This window comes from Schistocerca serialis, chromosome 1 (genome assembly GCF_023864345.2).
Source record: "Schistocerca serialis cubense isolate TAMUIC-IGC-003099 chromosome 1, iqSchSeri2.2, whole genome shotgun sequence".
Taxonomy (NCBI): domain Eukaryota; kingdom Metazoa; phylum Arthropoda; class Insecta; order Orthoptera; family Acrididae; genus Schistocerca; species Schistocerca serialis.
Genome location: NC_064638.1, coordinates 285932375 through 285945870, shown reverse-complemented (window position 1 = coordinate 285945870; position 13496 = coordinate 285932375). Strand labels below are relative to the sequence as shown.

The 13496-nt window shown below is 39.3% G+C and overlaps 1 protein-coding gene across 3 annotated transcripts in view; it reads right to left on the bottom strand.

Annotated features, from left to right (window-relative positions):
- Positions 1-13496, bottom strand: part of LOC126468312 (uncharacterized) — a 136767-nt gene that overhangs the window by 22246 nt on the left and 101025 nt on the right. For all 3 annotated transcript variants that reach the window (XM_050096541.1, XM_050096539.1, XM_050096542.1), the window contains exons 13-14: positions 11257-11782; positions 4025-4159 (exon numbers count right to left, since the gene is read on the bottom strand). In XM_050096541.1, coding sequence (XP_049952498.1) covers positions 4025-4159; positions 11257-11782 — 661 coding nt within the window. The remainder of the gene's footprint in view (positions 1-4024; positions 4160-11256; positions 11783-13496) is intronic.

Genomic DNA, 13496 nt, shown 5'->3' with positions numbered 1-13496 from the left:
GTACCATGGTTCAATCGCATCTGCATTGTTACTTTGTGCCAGGAAGGGCTCTCAACAAGGGAAGTGTCCAGGCATCTCGGAGTGAACCAAAGCGATGTTGTTCGGACATGGAGGAGATACTGAGAGATAGGAACTGTCAATGACATGCCTCCACAGCAAGGTCCATCTTTGTAACCATGACACCTTGCAGTGCAGTACAGATGGGCCCAACAACATGCCGAATGGACCACTCAGGATTGGCATCATGTTCTCTTCACTGATGAGTGTCACATATGCCTTCAACCAATCATCGGAGGCGTGTTTGGAGGCAACCTAGTGAGGCTGAACGCCTTATCCACAATGTCCAGGGAGTGCAGCAAGGTGGAGGTCCCCTGCTTGTTTGGGGTGGCATTATGTGGGTCTGATGTATGTCGCTGGTGGTCATGGAAGGCACCATAACAGCTGTACTATACGTGAATGCCATCCTCTGCCCAATAGTGCAACCATATCGGCAGCATATTGGTGAGGCATTTGTCTTCATGGATGACAATTCACACCCCCATCATGCACATCTTGTGAATGACTTTCTTCAGCATAATGACACCGCTCAACTAGAGTGGCCAGCATGTTCTTCAGACATGAACCCTGTTGAGCAAATCTGGGATAGATTGAAAAGGGCTGTTTATGGATGACGTGACCCACCAACCAGTTTGAGGGATCTACACCAAATTGTCTTTGAGGAGTGGGACAATCTGGACCAAGAGTGCCTTGGTGAACTTGAGGATAGTATGAGATGACAAATACAGGCATCCATCAATGCAAGAGGAGGTGCCGAATAGCAATCTGGACCACCACCTCTGAAGGTCTCACTGTATGGTGGTACAACATGCAATGTGTGGTTTTCATGAGCAATAAAAAGGTCATAAATTATGTTTATGTTGATCTCTATTCCAATTTTCTGTACAGGTTCTGGAACTCTCAGAACCGAGCTGATGCAAAACTTTTTTTGATTGTGTATTACACGGGTGGCCTAGGTGCTCTTGGCTTCAGATTCTTGAAGTCTGAAAAGCCAGAGTTCTTTAATGGCTTCCCTGTCCTGCTCAGAGCCTACCTGAGATCTCATTTAAGAATCCAGGAAATGCAATCCTCCAATAATACACACACTTTGTTATGATAATCTGTTGCATTGAAGTGAAGATAATTATAGGACACCCTTGTCAGCTGGTAAGACAACTAATTCATCTTTCACCAACAGTTTAAGTTCTTATCCCTCCTCCCTGCTAATACCAGATTTTGGTGGCTTGGCTGCTGCTAAAATCTGGCTAGTAGACAGCCTAATCCCATCTGCTGTTTTCTGAGGAAGATGCCAGACTGCTTGCTCCACTCCACTGATAATCTCTGAATCCGTGAAGGTAGAGCAAAATTCAGACTTTTACTCAGCATCAAAGAGGTGACTTGATCAAGTTCCTTGTGGGCAAGTTGATGACACTGCAGTGAACACTGCTGGACCCAGAGGTTCCTTGTTTATGGTTAATGCTTTATTTTAATTTGATGCAATGAGTTTACCAAGAACTTTTTATCCAAAGACTTCTTAGTTGTTGATGCCACTACCACAGCAGTTAATATCCATGCCCTGTCCATAGTATATACAATAAAGGTGTACCTCCCACTCCAGTTTCTGAAAATGGCTCTCAGTTCATGACATTAAAATCTCAGGATTTTTGTATGCACAACAGCACTGAGCACCTGACCACTGTCCCTCTCTGTCCTATGTCCAGTTCAGAAGCCAAGTGGATGGTCAGGAACTTAAAAATGCAGGTGCACAAGGTAATGACATCAACTGACTTTGGGGAAGCACTCACTAGCATCTCTGCAACCTACCAGTCTACAGCTACATGCAGACATAGTCTGGCCAAAATTTGGTACAGACACAGACCCGGTACCCTCTTCAAACTGCTGTGCTGATTCAGTGGACCCATCACCCGTCTCCACAGTTGTATTACTGTGTGGGCTCTCATGTTTGGGCTTGCACTTTCGTCCAGGACCCAGGTACACCATAGGTGTCATTGTCAGCAGTAGAGGTGGCAAATGTTTGACATTGTGGGCAGCCAGGAGCATCAAGTCACACATCACAATTAGCTGCAACCCCAATGAGATGTACTACTTCCCCTTTCCTGTAGCCACTGATCTATGCAGTGACACCTGGGACAAGCCTTCCTGCTATTGTTAACAACTTCTGTCCTCTTGTTACATGCCAATGAAGAGTGAAACACATCCAATGTCTAAGCCACAATCAGCTCCCATTAATATCTGCAATCTGCTCACCACACAATCAACGGAGTGTGAGAATTTTCAGACTGCAGTGTCCATGGAGGCCAAACCATTGTCCCAATCTCCACCACAGCCAGCACCCTTTCCCCCAGTGGCAGGATCAAGCTGGGCTCCAGAACCCATTGATCACCTGGGACCCCCACAGACATGGCTGGCAGTTGACCATGCCAGGGAACTACTGCGCAAGCATTTGACAGATCTTCCGTCACCTCTCTCTTCCCTTCCCTGCCCTTCCCTGATGAAATCAGCAGAGACCAGGTTATTTGTGGGCCTGCATGCAAATTAAAGGGGGGCGGCATTTAGTATCTGACAGTGATTCAGATTCCTTGCCTAGCCTGAGTATCAATACGGAACATTGGTCGGAGATGCTTGGGCTTCATTCTCTGGTCACAGCTTGCTCCTGCGAGTGGCACTACCAGTCACAGAAATATCATATGGTCCCATCCACTAACATGAGTGGGCTGGCAAATACTGCAGCCCTGACTTGGCAGTTGGTCTCTTACTAGTTCATTGAGGCCTTAAGTACATGCCACAGGTCATTAGGGTTTTTACCTCGCTTGTATTATGTTTTTGATTCAGATTACTCCCTGGACTGTTGTACATGCTTGAGACAACTTTGCTACACTGTGGACCTGTTTTTGGTTAGCTGTTCATGTGTGAACTTCACTGTCATCGACTTCAGGAACTGCCTGTTTGTTCCACTGGTCTCTGTGTTACTGCAGTGCAAGTGATCATAAACTATGTTTACCTATGTAGAGCAGGATAGAAATTCTTCAGTCTTATTTCTCAATTCAAGTAAGCCAGCTAACAGAGGAGGAAAATAAATACAGATCTTTATAAACCCAAGATAATCAACTGCATAGTGTTTGAGAAGGTAGATATGTAGGCTATGGTCCACTGACTCTAATCCAGCAGAGATCATTTCATTTAATTAATCCTATACAAAGTTATGCTAGTGAGGTGATGCACTATCTTGCTGCCAAACAAAGTTAACTAGTTTATTTCAGAGTTGAGAATGGAGCCATAGTTAAGTATACCAGGGTAAGCCATGCCAGTCACATTACAGCAAATAAGAACAGCCCATAATCTTACATGCAGAGTATGGTCCAAAAAACATCAATTTTGAAGAATCTTATTCACACTGAAATACCTTGTGGGAACTTCATGTCACTCTGATTTATACACATGGAGCATTTCCCTTCCATCAACATTAAACATTCATTTAGCACTGAAGATGAACATTATACAGTCTGCACAGCTTGGGATTTCCAATTTCTTGCTTGGTATCTGCCAGTAACATTTTAAGGACTTTTTCGCTGAATATAACACTTCATTCTGGACAATAGACAAGGATACAAAATTTGCATGAAAACTATTTTTACTTCTTTATTGTGGTTGTGAATTTCAAAGTTCATCCTGTATTCACTCTTATTATACCATTGAGGAAAAAATGTACTGGTACATGAGTGAGAGAATCCTGAGATCCTTAAAGAGCCTTTTGCAAGATGAATTAAATAAACACAACATGTGGCATTAAACCAAAGAGTAATATTGTGCACATTAATGGATTATCTCTGTAACCTGTTGTATTTTTGTATTTACACCTCAAGCTTCAAGTATTAAAAGCTGGACAACTTTCAATATTTTTCTGTAATTTAATAAAGGAGTTTTATTTTGTAACACCTTGTTGTTTACAAGTAAACACTTCATCTACCTGTTCTTTTGATGGCTTCATTTCATTTGTTTTAGACCAAATCAGCTGGAATCCTCTTGTATCAGCTGACCACCAAGGTTCATCATACATCAGAAAAATTTTGTTAATTGCAGCAAAGCCCATTTCTTCTATGGCCTGTAAGTAAAGTAATTTTTATGCATTATTAAAGTAAGATTTTGAATCTGAAAAAGTGATTTTATTTTTTACACAAATGTGGTATAATTTTTTATTGCCAGGAAAGACATGCAGGAAATATTTCCCCTGTGCATATAGTAAGAGTAAGCTGAATTCACACATATTACAGGGAACACTGCCCAAAATGTCAGAACAATTAAATCCTTTTCATCATTCACAGACGTTGGGACATGTAGGGCTTGGATAACTGTACAAGAGTTAGTCATAAAGATTTAATTATCACCTCAAAAAATAAGATTACATAATTGATTCTGACTTTCCATTACAGAGGGTAGTAACAATGTAGCCATGTGATGATTCATAATTACAAGGGTTATTCAATAAAAATTGATTTTTTTTTACAGACTCTTTTACAAGAATGGATACAACACATTAGTTTTTCAGTATAATCCCCTTAAGTTCTATGCACTTATGCCAGCATTGGACAAGCTTGTCAGTTCCAAATGCAGAGAATTCTTGGGAACTTGATGTAACCAGTTATGCATGGCTGACTGGACTTCCTCATCATCAGTTAACCTTGATCCACTAAGACCTTCTTTCCAGGAGTTAAAAATCTGATAATGTGAAGGTACCAGATCTGAGGAATATGAGGGATGCAGCAAGAAGATGAATGTCAGGTCTTGATGGTCTCTCATGTGACTCTAGCAGTGTGTGGTCTTGCATTGTCATGCAATAACAGGAGACTACTGGACACAAGTCCACTATGCTTCCTCACAATTCCTGGTCTTAAATTTTTACACATAAGTTTTACATATGTCACACTGTTCACTTTTTGACCTCATGGCATGTAACGTTCAAGACTTGCTCCCTTATGGTCCCAAAACAGAGTCAACATGACCTTACCAGCAATTATTTCAGTTCACACCTTTTTGAGTTTTGGAGATGAAGAATGTCGTCACTCCACTGAAGTCCGCTTTCATTTAAGCTTGTAAAAATGCACCCCACTTTCATCTCCCATTATAATACAGTGAATAAATGCCTTTTCTTTAGCCTTGTAGTGTTTCAAAAGCTCCCTGTGCACATCTATGTGCCTTTCTTTCATTCCTGATGTCAAATGTTTTGAAACCTGCTTCACACAAACTTTCAAGATAGTCAGTATGTCATGAACAATGTGGTGGGCTGATCACTAATGTTCATTGCTGCTGAAATATCATTCACTGTAATACACCTGTTTTCCAATAACTCATCAACTCTCGCTATGTGTTTCTTTCATTGCTGCTGAAATATCATTCACTGTAATACACCTGTTTTCCAATAACTCATCATCTCTCGCTATGTGTTTCTTTCATTGCTGCTGAAATATCATTCACTGTAATACACCTGTTTTCCAATAACTCATCAACTCGCGCTATGTGTTTCTTCATGACTGTACAGACAGATCATCCTAGGCTTCACGAATCTTCAACACTCCGTTTGAAATTATCTGCCCACATTTATGTTCAACTCAGACAACTTTCACCATATTGGAGTGCCATGTGACAGCAAATTTCACTTGATTTCAATCCTTGAGCTAACAGAAATCTAATGACACTCTGCTGCTCCACAATGGTGCAAAATTTCGAGGGTGCTGCCACCTTGTTTCACTGATCCCCGGCATCCCATTCGTGAGACATTCATCCCGACCCCATCTGATGATAGATCTTGCACACCACGAAAAAATAGCTAAGAAGCACACACTTTGTTGAAGTTTGGTATTTTTTATACAACTCTTCTGGTTATTTATTGAATGAACCTTCTATAAATAAATTAGTCTCCAGTTGCAAGGATGGTTTCTAATTTCTTTATTACATAATTGATTTCAGAATTACCAGCCCCATCTTCATTTGCAACTTATAATACACATCTAATCAATATTACCTAATTGCTTTTTGGTAACGCAAGTAGCTGTCATCACCAACCAGCAATATGTGCAAGGCCTGCATTTGCAACATCACCAATACATGCTGCCAACTGCTGAGGTGAAATATTCTACAAGGCATTGTGGATGCTGGTCTTGCAAGTATTGTTGATCAGTGATGACAGCCAGCTATGATCCTGAAAAAATAATACCTGACATAAATTATATGTAAATTACAAGGTGTATCTGAAGATGAGTCTCCTGAAAACTGACCAAGCAATCAAAAAATTAAAATCCATCCATGCATCCTGAGGCTGACTTATTTATAACTACATTACATAATTAATATTTTATTTCTTTGATGACAGCAATCATGGTACACACTGAAATCTTCATGATTCAGTACAGCAGCACAGATGCCAGAACAAAATGATGCAGCTCATCTCCATTTTATCAATAGGTTGCACCATTCTGTTTCGGATTCTCCACTAACATGTTGTGATGCAAGCATTTCTCTGTGTCTCAGAATTGCAGGCAAACAAAAATTTAAATACTTTATCTTTTGAGGTGACAACTAAAGCTTTATACTACCCCTCACACATATATTACAGGTCCTTGAACTGAAAACAGCCCCAGTTGCAATGTATTCTTTCACTTAACAACTTGTTCTGCCTTCATGGGACACATCAGATTATCTTAAAATTTTCCTTTTACAACGTTTTAAAAATCATAAGATTGAAGGTCTCTGTGGTCTGCAGCTTGATCTGATTCAGTGCATGCTTTGTTCTAGCACAGAGCCATTTTATGGTTTTTAAAATGTTGTAAAAGGGTTAGGGCCTTGCAGATTTATCTGATTCAATGCGTGCTTCAGTCTAGCACAGAGTCAATTTATTGTGTTTAAAATGATGTAAAAGGAAAAGTTTAACATAATCTGAAGATACTCCATGAAGGCAAAATGCACTGTTAATAAAAGAACAAATTGCAACCAAGACTGTTTTTAATTCAAATGTTTTACATATGATTGCTTTACCAGATGGCCCAATGGAGCTCTGACTGGAAGCTTAGAGATTGCATTTAACACCCTATTGTTTGTTAATGATTTATTCTTTAACAGAAGCTATAATATCACACAGTTTGGCTCATAATATTTTACTGTTACTTTTGTAACTTGCAGACAAACAATAAAGTTGGGCAGCAGTTCCTGTGTTGTCAGCACCTCATCAGAGCACAGCTGTTTGTTTGTGAGTTGTAATGAGCTTTTGATAACAATAAGTGACTTATTTTTTTATTTACTGTGTGCATTTTAATCTGAATTCTTAAATTTCTTCCATATTTTTACGTCTAGTAGTCACAGTTATGCATTTTTATAACTGTATAGTGTATATTTTGTATGGCAACAGGTGTTTATTATGGTATGAGCAGCCATTTTCAGTTTCAGACCTCGTTAGTTGGGAAATAGCTCCCTTGTCATCAACAGCACATCAAAGCATGGCTTTTTGTTTCTGAGTTGTAATGAGCTTTTAATAACAAGAAGCAACTTATTTTTTATTTACTATGTGCATCTTAGTCTGAATTCTTACATATCTTGCGTATTTGTATCTAGCAGCCAAAATTCCGTGGTTTTATAAATGTGTAGTGTATACTTCCACTGTCTTTAGTATGGATAGGGAATGTGATTACTGTCATCAGAGGTGAGCTGAGTTGGTGACCCTTTGCTCACAGCTCCGAGTAGTGCTAGCTTCAGTCACACAGCTTGACACTGTTGCTAATGGGCATCGATGTTGGGGGCAGGATGTAGGAATGCAGTGTACATCCAAACCATTCCTCGTACCCCCAATTGGTCCCCTACTGTGACCTGTGACATTGAGAATAAACCCTCACAAGTGGTCAAGTGGGAGGTCGTTTCAAGGTGTGACAGTCAGTGAAAGACTTTCTGGGGGCTGACTGAATGGCTTCTGCAATTCATCTGATGCTCAGGTTCCAGGTGTTACCTGGAGATGATAAAGTCCCTAAGGCAGATGCAATCATTTACCCTGCTCCAGAGGAAGCCTATCAGCCCACAAGATCCAGGCATTCATAGAAAGAGGAATAACTGATAATCGGGAGCTCCAATGTCAGGCATATAATGAAGATACTTAGGGATATGGCTACCAGGAAAAGAAGAAATCCAGCGTGCACTCTGTGTGCATACTGAGAGCAGTCATCCCAGATGTGAAACGAGAATTTCTGTAAGCCATGAAGAGCACGTGAACAGCCAACTGCATTTGATGGCATGTGTCAGTACTAACAATGTGTGTCGTGTTGGATGAGAAGAGATTCTCTCTGGTTTCAGGCAGCTACCTGAAGTGGTAAAGACTGCCAGTTTTGCTTGCAAGATGAAGGCAGAGCTCATCATATATAGCATTGTTGATACAACTGATTGCAGACCTTTGGCGAGTGGATGGTCTGAATCAGAGGTTTGGATGATTCTGTGACCATGTAGGTTGCATATTTCTCAACTTATGCCATAGGATGGTTGGGTTTCAGGTTCTGCTTAATAGGTTGGGGTACAATATACGCAGGACACAGCCACATAGCTACATGGATAGTGAGCGTCATGTGGAATGGACTGGACAGTATTTTTTATGTTAGAGGGTCTTGGGAAAGTACAGAAAGGGTCTAGAACTAATACAGGTTCATGGTAGACATAGCAGCGATGAGTACTGTAGTTGTAAATCGTCATAGCTGTGTTGGGAAAGAACCAGAGCTCCAAGTGCTAATAGAAAGCACTGAAGCTCAAATTGTTATAGGTACCAAAAGCTCGCTAAAGCTGGAGATAAGTTCATCTGAAATTTTTTCAAAGGACATAATGATGTACAGAAAGGATAGGTTAAATACAGGTAGTGGTGGCATGATTGCTACTGTTAGATGTAGTTTATCTAGAAGCAAAATTGAAGTAGATAGTCCCTGTCAGTTAGCATGGTTAGAGGTTACGCTTGACAACTGGAATAAATTGATACTTGGTTCATTTTTACCAATCACTAAACTCAGATGATTCAGTTGCTGAACAGTCCACAGAAAAATTGAGTATTGTCTCAAAAAGATGCTCCACTCTTACAATTATAGTTGGAGGTGATTTCAATTGACCCTCAATATGCATGTTCAGTGGTGGTTGGTACAAAAAATTGTCAGAAAATGTATTAAATGCTCTCTATAAAAATTATTTTGAGCAATTAATTCAGAAGACCACTCAAAGTGTACATGGTTGTGAAAATATACTTGACCTCTAAGCAACAAATAATCCTGAGCAAACAGGGCACATCCTGATGGATACTACACAAGCAGATAAAAATTCACCTGAAGCCTTCCTATGAGACTGTCTACCATGTAGTGTACACCAGAAGTGGCTTAAATTCAAGGAAATAGTAGCTATGATAGTTGAGAGATTTATATTGAATAAATTAATAAAAGATTGTACTGATGCCGCATGGTACACAAAATAGGTCAGAGCACTGTTGGACAAGCAACAAAATTTAAAAGAACACAAAATCTCCAAGATTAGTGATATTTTACTGAAACTCAAAATTTCGTGCCAACTTCAATGTGAAATGCTTTTAATAGCTTCCACAAGCTGACAATCTGACAGTAAATCCAAAGAGATTCCGCTCATATGTAAACTTGTTAAACTTAGTTTTCAAAAATTCTTTCACCAAAGAAGATGACATAAATATCCCAGAATTTAGATCAAGAGCAGCTGCAAAATGAGTAGCAAAGCAGCTTAAATCACTTAATAAAGGCAAGTTCCAGATAGTATACCAAACTGGCTCCTTCCATAGTATACTGATACAACAGCCCCACACTTAGCGATTATACACAATCACTTGCTCGATGAAATATCTGTACCAAAACACAGGAAAGTTGCACAGATAACACTAAAACCCAAGAGAGGATGCAAGAGTAATCTGATGAATTACAGACCCATATCATTGACATTGATTTGCAGTAGGATTATGGAACATATACTGTGTTCAGCATGTAATCATAATTATCACGGGTTCAAAAAATATCATTCCTGTGAAACACAACTAGCTTTTTATTCACACAAAGTGATTAATGTCATCAACAGGATATTCAGCCTGATTCCATATTTCTAGATATCCAAAAGACTTTTCACTTTGTTCCTCACAGGAGACTTCTAATCAAATTGCATAGCTATGGAGTTTCATGTCAGCTGTGTGACTGGATTCATGATTTCCTGTCAGAAAGGTCACAGTACAAAGTAACTGAACGAAAATCATTGAGTAAAATGAAAGTGGCATATGGCATTTCCTAAGGAAAAGTGCAAGGTCACTGATACGAGTATGAAAAGAAATCTGTTAAATTTTGATTACATGATAAATCACACAAATTTAAAGCCTGTCAGTTCACCAAAATACCTAGGAATTAAAATTATGAACAACATAAACTTCAACACTCATGCAGATAATGTTGTGGGGAACCAAACCAAAGACTGTGATTTATTGGCAGAATGCTTAGAAGATGCAGCACATCTACTAAAGTGACAGCTTACACTATGTTTGTCTGTCCTCTGCTAGAGTATTGCTATGCAGTGTGGGGTCCTTACCAAGTGTGACTGAAAATGTCCAAATAGTTAATTTTGTTTTATCATGAAATAAGGAAGAAAGTGTTACAAACATGATAAGCAAGTATGGGTGGCAATCATTAAAACAAAGATGTTTTTCACTGTGGGATGATCTTTACATGAAATTTCAATCACCATCTTTCTCCTCTGAATGTGGACATATTTTATTTTCTCCAACCTTCAAAGGAAGAAATGTTTGTCATGATAAAATACAAAAAATCAGAGCTCATAAAAAGGATTAAATGTTTACTTTTCCCACGTGCTAATAGAGAGTGGAATGGTAGAGCAATAGTCTGACGGTGGTTCAAAGAACTCTCTGCCATATACCTATGCACGAATTGCAGAGTAATCATATAGATGTACATGCAGATGTAGAAAGTTAGTTAGTTAGTTGCATGTTCCACAGATCATTTAAATGATTCTGTTATCAAAATAATCTGGAATGAGTGAGGTTATAGGATATGTGTATCAGTACATGTTAGTGTTAATATCAATGAACACATTATTTGTTTGTTCTACTCATGGAATTACAATTAAAACTACATTTTTTGATGCATTACAGTATCTGAAGAAAATTACCTGTATTTTTCTTGATGGTAATGATGGCTCAAACAATGTTTTGTAGTTCCTCTTTAAATAACCCAATGAACTAGTTATTATTACATGTTCAGCCCAATAAACACACCCATTTTCACAAGTGATTTTCACATAATCTTCACAATTGTTTGCATCTGTCTCCTCCAATTTATGTGGATTATTTAAATGTCTTTTAATTTCTTCCTTTTTCATTTCATTTGCATCTGGCAATTCTGAGTCATTGTTCACCAGTAACAGTCTCTGGGAACCTTCACTCCCCATGTTACTGACATGTCCTTTTGAACATATCAGTGAAGTCTTTATTGTTTCTCCTTTCCATTTTACTTTTACAACTGGTCTTTTCAACTTCAAGATTCCATCTGGTAGTTTTTGTGTTAAACACTGGATTAATGAGCTATAGCCTTGTTTAAAGTTTAAGTAGTCTTCTCCACCACAGAAGATGAATTTTCCCCAAAATTTTGCTGATAATGTATCCAAAGTCAAGCAGCTATTGTCAATCACCTGAAACCTGTAAACAAAATAGAAGCAAGATACAATTTCAACAGTCTGCTTGGAAGACTGAATGTCAGCAATATTATTAAGCTGTGAATAAATGCAATAACAATTGATATTTGATATTTTTGTTTGGATGGTCATCTTCTGCAGCAGCTGTTTTATACAATTTTTTTCTGAATGAAAAGAATAGGAAGATGGTAAAGGGAATACTATTACAGGAACAGATAGAATCAGGGCTGGGGTTGGGTTGATTTGGCAGAAGAGACCAAACAGCAAGGTCATCGGTCTCATCGGATTAGGGAAGGAAGGGGAAGGAAGTCCGCCATTCCCTTTCAAAGGAATTGCCTGAAGCAATTTAGGGAAATCACAGAAAAACCTAAATCAGGATATCTGGACATGGGATTGAACTGTCGTTCTCCCAAATGCGAGTCCAGTGTTCTAACCACTGCACCACCTCGCTCGGTAATCAGCAAGGTTTAAGAGATACAGAGGATGACATTCAATAGAATGCTAAGGAAGATACATAAGAGGTGGTGGGAAGAAATGAAGAAGCTTAGTGCCAATGGCTAGAAAATGTCCCTGATGATATGATGATGAATGAGGATTTGTTTTTTTGTTGTTTTTTCTGTCTTAAGCCTAATGCAGTTTCACAGTGTGTTACAACAGATGTGTTTAACTTTCTTTCACAAAACATCATCAGTTCTGATTAGCATTTATTTATCTTTTACAAAGTCTGATACTGCAGCTTTTTCTCTCTTTGTTAGTAGAGGTTATAGTTGAAAAAATTTTGATTTCATTATTATTATCAACTCTTTTTAAGATCCTTGTCTTTTCTGTTTAGGTGTTATATAGCTGGCATACAGCAGATGTCCCAGAGGTTGTCCTTTCATAACTGTTTAACCTCAACTGACATATGAGTACACTCTATTGGTGCACAGGACACCTTGTGGTGGGAGTTTCTTTTTCAGAGATTTGTTTCATCCTAATGATCTGGCAGTTAACCAGAACCCTCATTCAGCAAGACACACAAATGTTGTATCGTAATGCCTAATGATTAAATGATTAGGGACCAGAAAAATTTGGGCTGGTTGTGATGGAGGTAGTGTTATGTGGCCCCAATCACAGGTAACACACTGTCCCTACACCCTCCAACCAACAGTTTTCCCTTCCTCAGTCCTGTCAAGATCTCCCATTTCACATCCCCACATTGCCTTCAACATGTGCTGCTTCCCACCAGCTCCTACAATCTTGCCAACCCACATACCAGCCATGCTCCCACCTCCCGTATTCCCAGCTAGCAAACTGGTCACCTCCCTACAAGCCACTAGCCTCCCACCCGCCCAATCCATGTCCCACCTCCCGCCCCACCACAACCAGTCCACCTGCTGAAATATAGCATTGGTACTGTTAGTTCAGCTGGAACAATGTAGGAGTGTAACTGTGTGTGTGTGTGTGTGTGTGTGTGTGTGTGTGTGTGTGTGTGTGTGTGTGTGTGTGTTACTTTAGCATGTCCAAGGAAAGCTAGCAAGTTTTCCTTTTCTGCGTGTGCCTAATAAGAACTCAATGCTCTGCTTTTCCGTGAGTGGTCTCCTCTAATCCAAAAGTATTTACGTTCTATGAGAGCTTCCCTACAATTTTTAAATTTTATTTCCACATTAGATGTATTTTCACTCCACTACAGTTGATTGAAGAGGGCACACAGATACACTCAAAAGAATACAGTGTTT